This window comes from Gymnodraco acuticeps, unplaced genomic scaffold (assembly GCF_902827175.1).
Source record: "Gymnodraco acuticeps unplaced genomic scaffold, fGymAcu1.1, whole genome shotgun sequence".
Lineage (NCBI taxonomy): Eukaryota > Metazoa > Chordata > Actinopteri > Perciformes > Bathydraconidae > Gymnodraco > Gymnodraco acuticeps.
In genome coordinates this window covers 109,956-122,478 of record NW_022990173.1, presented here as the reverse complement: position 1 = coordinate 122,478, position 12,523 = coordinate 109,956, and the positions used below count along the sequence as shown (strand labels likewise).

The window sequence follows — 12,523 nt, the reverse complement described above, 5'->3', positions numbered from 1 at the left end:
AGTACAGGTATTTGTGTTCAACATTTAAGAAGTAGAAAGTACAGGTATTTGAGTTCAACATGTGAGAAGTAGAAAGTTCAGGTATTTGAGTTCAACATGTAAGAAGTAGAAAGTACAGGTATTTGAGTTCAACATGTAAGAAGTAGAAAGTACAGGTATTTGAGTTCAACATGTGAGAAGTAGAAAGTACAGGTATTTGTGTTCAAAATGTAAGAAGTCAAAGTAAAAAGTGGTCAGAAAAATAAGTAGTGGAGTAAAGTACTGATACCAGAAAGATGTACTTAAGTACAGTAACAAAGTATTTGTACTCCACTACTTCCCACCTCTGGTTGTAACCATGTGTCCATATAGAGAGCATTTGATTGATTTCCTTTTATATGAAAAAAGAAGAATGATCTAAATCGCTCACCTATTCTTCTGGCAGAGTGTTTTGAGGAGGCAGGGGTTGATCCGGAGGAGAGATGAGGGGAGTGAATAGACGAGTGAATAGACGAGTGAAAGGATGAATGCTGGGAACTGATGCCTCCTGTACTTTTGTCATACGGTGACCTCCTCATCAGCTCCTCAAAGTGACTGTTCACACTGACAGAGAGCAGAGAGAAAACACACGATCAATCACTTCTAAAACACAGATCAGTATCCGTGACACAACACAAAAATATATATATATATATCCTTTACCCGCCACTGAGCCTGCAACCCCGTTTTGAAGAAATGTGCAGTGCAACACAGCCACTAATGATAAGACATTTATTTAGCATTTTCTTTCTTTTCATTTTTTTGCACAGATTGCAAAGTATCATAACTTATTGTTCTCGCAAAGGGATTGCACAATTGTATTATGTATTTATTTTTTAGAGCACACAGACTTATGGAGCATTGTTTCATTATCACTGTTCTAGCAAAGGAATGCTCACGTTCATATTGATGTATTTTAAGAAATGTTAACTTGGCCCATTACGTGACTATTTGTGTTGGGGGGGGCGGCTTTTTTTTCTTCTTTTGCCTGACAGAATTGTTTTGAGAACCACTGCATTAGTGTGACGTGACTGCCATCTAGTGGTCACTTTAAAGACTGCCTTCCACTCATTCATTTTCCTTACCTGCGTGAGTTGGAGCCTCTCTTTAACTGTGCGCTCGCTCCGCTGCTGTGCAATGACACAAAGTCGTCTTCATACACCGCTGCGTCTACATGGCCGTTAGCAGAGGGAGGAGGGAGAGCAGAGGGGGGGTTCCTCTCACTCCCTGCAGGAAGAGAGGGAGACACAGCAGACAGAGCAGAAATATTAAGGATCTTATAGCAGCCAGGTATATATTGTACAGTTATTAACGGCATATATATATACAGTGATTCCCACAGAAATGAAATATACTTTGGGGGAACGACTCGGGGTGGGTTGGGGGGGTTGCGTGAAAAAAAATCTCCTCAGAAATCTCTCAAAAATGTAGGAGCGGGGCTAGTCCTGGTGGGCTACCCAGGCTGAGTGACAAGGTGGCATCCAGGAAACTGAAATTTGCAGGTCACTGCCATCGACACCAGGAACTTCCAGCTGGCAAGTTAGTACTCTGGGAGCCAACACACGGGCACCGACCAAGAGGGCGCCCCACGCCAACATACGTGGAGGTGCTGAGGAAGGATGTGGGGGTGGAAAGCTCCACAGAGCTGGCCGGGTGTATGGAGGACCGTGAGGATTGGCGAACCCGTTGGCAAACTCGTCTAAGGACGACCTAGTAGTAGTAGTCCTTGATTGGCTCAAGTTCACACCTTTTTAGGGGCGGGGCTAGTGATGTTGTCCCGGGATGCTTAGGAGTTGATAAAGGAGATAATCCCACTGACGTCATCATTTGATTCCAAAAGTGGGTCTGGACTCGCGCCCATAGAGGCTGTTTACCAGTATAATGGCTCTCCCCAAAGTATCATTTATGGGTGGCTCCCCCCAAAGTATAATTTATGGGTGGCTCCCCCCAAAGTATAATTTATGGGTGGCTCCCCCCAAAGTATAATTTATGGTTTTTTAAGTTTTTTTTACTCAGTGAGCACTCATTGCCACCAATGCAAATGCAAATGAGTGCTCACTGAGTAACAAAAAACACACAAATTATACTTTGGGGGGAGCCATTATACTTTGGGGGCCCCCCAAAGTATAATGGCTCCCCCCAAAGTATTAACATGCTGTGGGAATCACTGATATATATATATATTGCACATCATTTGTATTTCACAGCAAGTTGTTGAACACTACAGTTTGATGCGAAGCTCTCTAAGTTACACATTTCCACATTGATCCAACACCAGGTTGAGTTGCACACAAAAAGGATGTGGAACAAAAATACATATATACACATCTTCACAGGTACAGGCAACAATAGAAATGGATAACATAGCAGGAGGCAGAGGAAAGGAAATGGATGTGCAGTATTAACAATATCTACATAGGCTAGAAGGAGGGGACTGGATTTTATTTACAAGTCAAGGTAAGACGATGTAATGTGTGTGTTTTACAGAATGCTGATATAAAATATAAAAACATACAAAGCCGAACCAACAGGCGGAGTAAAGGTGGTTTTAAGAGCTTTTTGGGGTTCGTGTGTGTGTACATCTGGCTCTGACACCAGCCAGTACCTCCCAATCCATAGACCTCAGTGGAAAGGTACTCGTATGTTTACTAATAGGGGTGGGGGAAATCATCGATACAGCAGAGTATCGAGATGCTTTGCGATATTGTATCGATACACGGACGCCAAGTATCGATATTTTATTATATGTAACTATTCATATTGCAAATCCAAATGAACGTTTTTGCTAACAATTGCTTTCTCAATCCACTAGATGGTGCTGAGCTTCTTCTTGTGCGGTCATGGCCATGGCTAAAGTCAGTGGGATTGGCAGGAAGATAGTCAAAACAAAGATGTAAATATATATATCGTATCGCAATACTTAGCATATCGTAGAATCACAATACTATACAATACTATCGTGGCTTTCTTGTACATATCATATTCTTTTTATTTTTTATGTTGCATTGTTGGAGGAGCTCAGGTCAGAAGCATGTCACTGCCATTTCTAAATTGCAGCTTTGTGCATATGACAACGAAACCGTTTGAATCTCGAAAAAGTATTGCAACAGTATGGTATCATTACTAATAGTGGTGCACGATAATTATCGGCCCGATATTAGGAATTATGACGTCATCCCGATAAACCCGATAAAAGTATTAATAGCCCCGATAATATACAATATATTTTTTGGGTAAAAAAAAGAAAGACATACTGCGGTGTGGGTGGATTGGGATGAGGGGCGCTTGTTTTTCACTCGGCTCCTCCCGTTTTGCCAGTACTGTGGTATTAGTGGTTTAAAGGAAGAGGGGAGTTCTTCACAAATCCAGCGTTCCCTAACTCATGCCTGGCTGTGACGTAAATGGTGTGCGGCCGTGAAGCCAGGACAGTAAACATGTCGTCGGTAGTATGGGACTATTTCAAAGTTTCAGAGTTAGATAGTTCGCTTGCTATTTGTATTAACAAATGCAGAAGTTCCACGAGGAGGGAAAAAGCAACGAGCTATAATACTTTCAACCTGATTAGTCACCTGAAACATCGCCATCGCTACGACGGTGTGTTAAAAGCGCACGAAGACGCCTGCGCTGCTAAACTAGCGGCGAATCCAAAGCCAGCTGCAAAGGCACCGGGGCTTTTACCTATCCACGAGGCTTTTGAAAAAGGCAAGAAGTTTATTTGGGAAAATAAATATGGTCACTTTGCAGAGTCAAAACTGTTCGTGGCTTTGTTTTGTTCATAGTAGTAATGCTCATGTCATTTGCTCACGAGTAGTCTTTGTTTTACCACCAGGTGTGCAAAAACTACAGGTACATTTAATATATATATTATATTATTATCGGTTATCGGTATCGGTCTTGAGAAGCAGGAAGTTATCGGTATCGGTTTCAAAAAACCAATATCGTGCATCCCTAATTACTAACCTGGAAGTCTGCCCTGAAGGTTCTTGGTGTAGATGTTGATGACGCTCAGAGGGCTCCCTTTGTTCAGCTCCTCCCAGGGTGCTTTGCTGCTGTCGTGCTGCGTGTAGCTGAGGGTTGAGCACTTGGCCGCCTCCCTCTGAAACTCCGACAGCCTGTGGTAGTCCTTCCTCTGCCCCGCGCAGTACTCCGCCGCCTCCAGACGCTCTGCTGCTGCTCGGGGGAAACGACCGTGTGAGGAGGAGGAGGGGTGAGGAGGACTTACATCATCCTCAGAGAAACTCCCCTCACTCAGCAGAGGACCCTCGCTGATGGACCCGGCACTGGAGTCAAGAGTCCCATTCTTATCCTCTCTTCTTGACTCTCCGTTATCCATTCTCTCCACTCTGTCCAAGCCGTTGACCAGCCTCTCCCTCTCATGTGTGTTGAGCCCTGTCTCGTCTGCAGGTGTGTGTGGATTGTTTGTAAAGGTGTGTGTACCCTTGCTGTCTCTCTGTCCCCTGAGTGCATGTAGATGTCCTGCTCCTGGTAGAGCCGTGCCATTGTATGAACTTGTATGACCTGTGCTGGTCAGAATCCTCTGGATCCTCGACGCCACGTCATCGTTTTCAGCCCAGCTTCCAGCGTCAGGATCCCCCTGAGAGGGTCTTATAACATCCATGGGGGTTTCTAAATCTAAATCAGAAAGAGAGTTAGTACCAGGTGGGTTGACACGTACGAGGAATTTGACTTTGCATACATAAAAGTCAAACAAAAAAGTAAAACAAAAATGTAAGAACTATTTTAACCTGTTAAACCCCGAGCCTGTTTTTCAGGTCTCAGGCTCGAAAATGACATTCCCAGAACAAAATGACCATATCTTCTAAAAGGGTTAAATTAATAATCTTTTTTCTCAAAGTAAGGATAAACCTGTGAGTTGGATGTAGAAAAGTCAGAATCAATATAGATGTTTTTTATTTTAAAGAAAATTCAGATTGAACATGGTAAAAAACTGTAAATTATAGTGTCCGTCCAAAAGATATTTTGTAGTTATAGTGAAAACTAACCTTGGATGATGGTAAGGTAGACTACAAGCTTTAGGAATCCAAAGTACAACATATAATAAGTACCCTGTATCAAGATTGATGCAAAACAAGTGATATTTGACCTTTTTAGACAGATTTAGCAAAAAAAAACCTCTTCTGGGGCCATTTGGGTGGATTTTCCATATCTCTGGCCCCCCTTGCTGGATTTTGACATCTCTTCCTGACCGTTAGAGCCAATAGAATCCAAGAGAAATCGTCCCGCACACACTCAAAAAAAAAAAGTGGCGTCTCTGCGCATGCTAGCTTGCAGCAGAGGGGAGAAATATCCTGCTCTGATATCAAGCAACGGAAAAGCAGTTTTATTGCTTATGGATTATCAGAACATTTCAAAGGGGGCGCAGTCCCATTGGATTAACCTATGGATTAACTTCAGCATCGTTTTTATTGTTTTAATGCCATTGAAGACCAGTTTAGACCAGACAAAGACGAAGGTAAACCATGTTAGCGTTGTGGGCTACCTAGCGCCACTTGTTTTGATGTACGTTTTTGTTGATGTGCAGCTAGGATAAGTAATAAGGGAGCTAGGAGTGATTATCGGTGCAGTAATAGGTTAGCATTTTTCGCTCAGGGGTCATTTAGATGCTTCTTATGAGACTTGTGTTTTGTTTTGGTAAAAATGGTTTGTATCGGCAGTTAGCTGAGATTATTCCCGTTAATCTGGTATAACACATTAATAGGTTCTTAAATATTAAGATCCCCTGAGACACAGTGTGGTGAAAAAAAAAACTAAAGTACCCGCCGGCGGGGACCTTCGGGCTTAACAGGATTTATGAAAACAATAACAGCATAAAAAAATAATAACAAATATAGCAGTATTTACATTGAAATATTCAGGAACATTATATTACGGAGCAACTGACCTTCTCTCTGAGACATGCAAAGAGAACATTTGAAAAGTACTGGAGGAACTGGAAATGTTATGTGAAACCAAACGGATGTCCGATCACCTACTTGCTGTGTTTTGAAAATGCACTATTGTATGATGTGTGTGCAAGTACGCATTATATTATGTTGTAATATTTTCTACAACATACTTTTTACCCAGGATGACCCTGTCTTGTAACAAAAACGAAAAAACAATTGAAGTGGACCTATCATGCTATATTTGAATAATATATTGTAGGGCTATACCCATATAAAACATGTCTGTGAAGTTCTTTTTCTAAATACAAACAGATCCTGCATTTTAGCCATGCCTCATTTCGCTCTATTTGCTCTATTCCAGCCCTGTCTTCACAAGGGCTGATTCTGTGGCAAATGAGCTGCAGCTGACCACGCCCCCCTGCAAAGGAGGGGGGAGTGGAACGAGGGTCATGTTACCATGCCACGGCAACCTCTCATTCCCCTGATAGGTGGAGAGTTGCCCATATAGGCGGAGCTCCCCGTTTCTGACGTCAGAACAATTTCAAATCTGTATCAGATCCGTTGCAGCCCCGTTTTTAGAGATGTGGGTACGGAGGAAAAGAGAGAGAGTTGTGTTTTCTGACACTTGGTGAGTTCCCTGGAACACCGGGGACACATATTCATGTATACAAGACGTACACAAGTGCATTTTCACGATAGGTACCCTTTAAAAAAAAGTTTTTCAAAAAAGAAATACAATCAAATGTGTGCAGTAATAAAAAGAACAGTACCGTAGTTGACCCCGTCCCCAGCGATCTTGCGCGCCTCGCTCTCGATGCGGTTGGAGAGGGAAGCCGCGGTGGCCTTCAGGGCTTCGATGCGGGACATCTTAGAGTTCGGCCTGATGGAGGGAGATGGTGTCGGACGCTGCTTCACCGCAGACTCCATCCTGAGCAGGTGGGACAGGAAATGGTCTCCATAAGGAGCCATGGTGCTGCTGCTCAGGTGCTCCGGCTGCAGCAGAGAGGCAAGGCCAGTATCCAGATCATTCCTGCAAGAGGGAGGGAACAAGGGACGAAGTCAGCAGAATTACAAATACAACAACATGCAGGAAAAGTGTTTTTAACAAATGTAAAATAACTGGTTTTCTTTCAGATATTGAGAGAGAGTAAAACCCTGTACTCAATGTTACATGTCACTTGTTAGACGCTTTTATCCAAAGTGACTTACATACTCAATAGAGAACCGCAGTGACGCGTCCTAAAACCCGGAAGTAAGTTAGCATTTTACCACGTCTGGTTCCTTCGACAAAAAGCAATCTCTCCAGAGGGTTCTGGAAACTATCTGAACTAAGGTCTGTGGTTGAGACACATTGAAGAGAGAGATCACGTTTTGTTCTAGGACATTAAATCATCAGCAGTGACCCCACTGGTGATTTCTGAAGAGGTGACGTGTCTGAGAAACGATGGTTGTTACCAAGTGGCTGAATAGGACTACAGAAGTCGTGGAGGCCGTTGTACGTCATTACGCCGAACACGTGAACACTCCTCTAAGTTAGTTTCTGTTCTGCTTGAAAGCAAGTCCCTGCCTCCTGCAGACTGTTCAAACAAACGCTTCAACTCGTTCCATTTAGAGTCTGTGTGTTTGAATATGGATCTGAAGTCGGCGTGACGTTGAAGCAGCGACCCTGCTGTAGTTCCTTTATAGCATAACGTTAGCATTTAGCTTCTGGCGACTAGATTTATGATTAAACAATTATAAAGTAGGATAGACATGTGGAGATTATCCTCTGAACAAAACGTGATCCGTCTCTTAAATGTGTTTCAACCACAGACCTTATTTCCAGATATTTTCCTAAATCCTATGGAGAGATCTCATTGTGTTTTTGACGAAGGAATCGGAAGGAGTTTACCGGGTTTTAGGATGCGTCACTGCGGTTCTCTATTCTGTGAGCAATCCCCACAGGAATACATTTGGGGTGAAGAGTCTCAGGGACACAACGACATGCTGACTGCAGAGGGGTTTGAACCTGTGACCCCCTGATCTGAACACCAACGCACAACTCACTGCACCACATGCCTCCCTCCCTCCCTCAATCACTTTATTAATCCCGCAAGGGACAATTAATAAAGTTTAATCAAGTTAAAAGGTTTTTTAACTTGATTATTTATTTATTTATTGTGATGCTACAGACTATATGGTGTAAATTGGAATGATCCACATCCAGGCTCCTGGGTGTATCCGTGTGCTTCCTGCCTGTGGACATAAACTGCTCATAACAAAATGAATCCTTGCGGGATTAATAAAGTTGCTCATAGATAGATTGATTGATAGATTGATAGATTGATTGATAGATAGATAGATAGATAGATAGAGAGATAGAGAGATAGATAGATAGATAGATAGATAGATAGATAGATAGATTGATAGATAGATAGATAGATAGATAGATAGATAGATAGATAGATAGATTGATTGATTGATTGATTGAGGTTCACCAGGAGTGACAAATAAAAAAACATGCAGGATGAAGAGAAATTGGGTGAGAGCGAAAGACCTGAGGAACCTTGTAAGTGTTCTTGTTTGTTTGTTAAGTTCTCGGTTTCCATTCATAATACAGGCAACAAATAAGGACAGTATGAGTAAACAATAGCTTAAAACAAAAATAAATAAATAAGTGATTAAATCCTTATTAATGAATAATAAATAAGAAGTCTACCGGTAGACTGACAGGACATCGATCCTCTTGCAGTGGTTCTCAAAGTGGGGTCCGCGACCCCCCGGGGGTCCGTGGCACTCTGCCAGGGGGTCCACCAGCCAGTCTGACGGCGATCAGAAGCTAGCCTAGTTCTACCTGCTAAGGCTAGCCTGCTCTGGCCACCACCGGTGCTCCTCTGCGGCAAACGTCTTCAACTTCCACCATCTCTCCTCAGTGCTGTCCGTCCTTGAGTCGCTACCTGGACAGGCTGCCTGCTGTCCTGGTTCATCTGTACTCTTGGCTGATAGCGCATTCTCCCCGGCCGATCCGCGACCACAGCTAACGCTGTGCTAACGTTAGCATCATACCATCGTGATGCTTCGTTACTCCGCCTCGCAACTTTTTAGGATCAACCACTTCACTACACCCTAGGGCTGTGCAATTAATCGTATTTTAATCGCGATTACGATTATGAAAACAGCATAATTGACAAAATACGATTATTTTGCTGGGTGCGCTTTCGCCCCTCCCTAAAAGCCCACTCGGCCACGTGGGAGTGACATGTGTTGTGAGTGTTCAGCGCGAGCGAAGATGTCAGAACAAGAGCAGCAACTCGTTAAAAAGAAGGGTCAAACTATTTCCACTATTTGGAAGTACTTTGGCTTTCAGGAGTCCGACGTGGAGCAAAACAAAGTACAGTGCAGAATTTGTTACCAGGTTGTGTTGGCAACACACGCTAACACAACCAATCTCTTTAATCATCTGAAATACAACCACAAAGTGCAATACGACCGGGCAGTAATACAACAAAAAGCAGATGCCCGATCGACTTCATCCACAACATCATCACAGTCATCGATTCAGGACGCATTGTACAGAGCAACGGCCTACGCGACGAGCTCTCAGAGACACAGAGATATTACAGGTGCCATTACATTTCACATCGCTAAAGATATGTGCCCAGTTAGCACTGTTAGCAACCTGGGCTTTAAGCAACTTGTCAACACGTTGGACAAGCGCATAGCCGCGGGAAGTCATTTTGCTCAGGGGGTGCTGCCAAAAGTGAGGAGGGAGCCGCTTAAAAAAAAAAAAAAAAGGCGGTGCCCGGGCCCAGCTGTCAGCGATACGAGCCGCATACATTGTTTGTTAAAGGCGAGACACGGCAGGCAAAAACATCGTTTTTCATGCACTGGTCAATTTTGAGATGTTGTGCTATTTTGATTCCATAACATGTTTTCTTTCAGGCTTTTGGAAGGAAAACGTACAAAATACACATTTAAGTGTTTATTTTACTATAGTTTGTCTATTTGCGTCTGTAGATGTCTCCTAAATTCACCAAAAGTTAGCATTCTAACGTAACATAAAGTACCGCGACCGCTGTGTGCACCATGTCAACAGAGGTATCGCTGGAAAGCTCCGTCTCTCCTGCACAATCTCATCGGATCCAAATATGGTCATTTCCTTTGTATCAGCAACCAATCGTGAAAGCACAAAGGGGTCTGAAACCAAGAAACGAAATCTCATTGGCTCGTGTCAACTTCTGACAACGTGATTCGTTCAGATGCGTCACGTGATGTGCTAAAACACTTCCTGGTTAGCTTTCCGCTAGAAATTGAAATCTCAAAATGACAAAGGAACGGCGAAAAAAACGTTCACAGAGAAGACGACAACAATTGTCACTTGCACGAAGCAAGGTTATAAAAAACACAAATGACCCCGAACATGAAATACCTTCACGGAGTGCGTCGATGCGCAAGCTGTCATCCAAAGAACAGAGGGTTTAGCTAGCGCCTCACTGCAATCTTTAAAGGTCCTTTTCTCAAAATGAGTTTTTTCTCCTACTCTGAGTTCGAAATGTCCACTTCAGTAGCACGTAGAGACACCAAACCTTCCAGTTATATTCCTATCAATATTATGAAGGCTTTTACAGAAGGGTTTGTTCATAGATCATTCATACATGTTATACCTAGAAACATGGCGAAAATTGATATTTTAGGGCTGTTGACAGTATTTTCTGATTTATGGAGTGATACAAAGAGATATCCAAAATCCCTTCTGTAAAAGCCTTAGATGCTAATATGACTACAAAATGAAACGAGCATTTTGAACCTGGCTTTATCCAAAGTTCAGATTTCGGTTCCTGAAATGTGTTAAAATATGCGCAAATTTAATGAGTTAATGGATAATTTGCATATTCAGAAAACTTGTAATATAAGAAACAATTGCCTTATTGTAGGTAATTAACTGGATAAATTACCCTATTCACCTGGGGTGTCTCGCCTTAACTTTAATAAACCATTATAGACCTTAGCAACAGCTGCACATGCCCACATGCTAACTATGGGTCTTACAAACCTACATAACATTACAAATAGTCAGAAAATATTATTTACAATATTAATAAAACTATGAATTCAATTTGAACTGATTGACAAGGCAAAACACTGCACAGCGGCAGCAACATTAAAGGAAACATCGTCTTACCTTGTGTTGGGGCTTCACAAAACTCCAAATGTAGCCTGGGGTGGCACTAATGAAGACCCTCATTAGAGCAGATACATCCACATTGTCCAAAATGTTACTATGGACATGCATTAAAGTCAGATGTGTCAGTCTCTTCTGTGTCATATTACTTGTAGAGGTGGTGGGCTGAGGAGTAGCTGGTGGTCCACTCTTTTTATTGGGTTGTTTGTTGGAGACAAAAATCCAAAATCCTTTTTTGCGCCATTCTATAAAGTTGTCACTCTGCAGTGTGTGTGTCGCATCAATTACGTCACTCTCCCACGACCTATGACCTAGATGACTCGGATTTTATTTATTTGGAAAATAAATTCAAGCCACCTGATATATACAAATATATACTATGACTATTATATGCTACTGTATACAGCTAATTTTATTTTAAGTAAAATCATAACTATTTTATGTAGTTTAATCATTTTTATTTAGGTGGTCACTCAGTTTTTCAAATGTATACCACTCGCCAACAGGGGGTGCTGCAGCACCCCCAGCACCCCTACTTCCCGCGGCTATGGACAAGCGTTACGCGATGCCGTCTCGGTATTATTTCAGCAGGTCTGCGCTGCCTGCACTATATGACAAATGCCGTGGGGAAGTTGAGAGAGATGTGGCTTCAGCTGACTACTTTGCTACCACAACAGACCTATGGTCTAGCCCAGGGGTGCCCAACCAGTCGATCGCAAGATGTGTCTAAAAATAGAACAACAATATTCTGTTTTATGTCCTATAACATAATCTTCCTGTGCCAGAATAATGCACTTGAACGCATCAAAGCTTTGTCCGGGCGTGGCTGAGGGTCTTCAGTACAGGTGGCAATATCGTCACCTGCCTGCGCTCATCTCTGAAACCAGACCATGTAAACAGCCTGGTGTTTATTGCAAAACATCTTTAAGAGATGACATGAGCAGCCCTACCAGCATTTGCCATGGTGGCCTAAACATTTTTATTTGGTCTTAAATTGTAGTTCAACATTTATTTCCTGTTACTTCTGGACCATGACGGTTGGCCAGCCTTCAACGTTTAACTGAGTGGAATATGTTGAATATGTTTTACCAACATGTTGGCTATATGTTAAGGAGTGTTCAGTAGGTTGTGACAGTGCACTGCATCATATTTGATTTCATTTATTTTGGTCTAATTTATTTTTATTTATCATATTAATAATATATGTTTAGTATGGTTTTGGAAGTGCGCTCCAACATATTTGTTGATCTTGTTTATTGGTAAAATATTATTTGTTTTAAAGTTCAATAAATGGTCAATGAATAATCGTCAAAATAATCGTGATATCAATTATTGACCCAAATAATCGTGATTATGATTTTTGCCATAATCGCACAGCCCTACTACACCCCCTCTATGTCTGTCAGTCATTGAATACCTCGGGCTGTTACGAGTTGGC

The 12,523-nt window shown here is 42.3% G+C and overlaps 1 protein-coding gene across 5 annotated transcripts in view; it reads right to left on the bottom strand.

Moving 5' to 3' along the window:
* cep350 (centrosomal protein 350) overlaps positions 1 to 12,523 on the bottom strand; it is a 132,710-nt gene that overhangs the window by 70,483 nt on the left and 49,704 nt on the right. For 4 of the 5 annotated variants that reach the window (XM_034217728.1, XM_034217724.1, XM_034217727.1 and 1 more), the window contains exons 13-16: positions 6,695 to 6,954; positions 3,979 to 4,650; positions 1,104 to 1,245; positions 410 to 582 (exon numbers count right to left, since the gene is read on the bottom strand). In XM_034217728.1, the coding sequence (XP_034073619.1) occupies positions 410 to 582; positions 1,104 to 1,245; positions 3,979 to 4,650; positions 6,695 to 6,954 (1,247 nt within the window). The remainder of the gene's footprint in view (positions 1 to 409; positions 583 to 1,103; positions 1,246 to 3,978; positions 4,651 to 6,694; positions 6,955 to 12,523) is intronic. The other variant, XM_034217726.1, reaches the window with a different exon arrangement.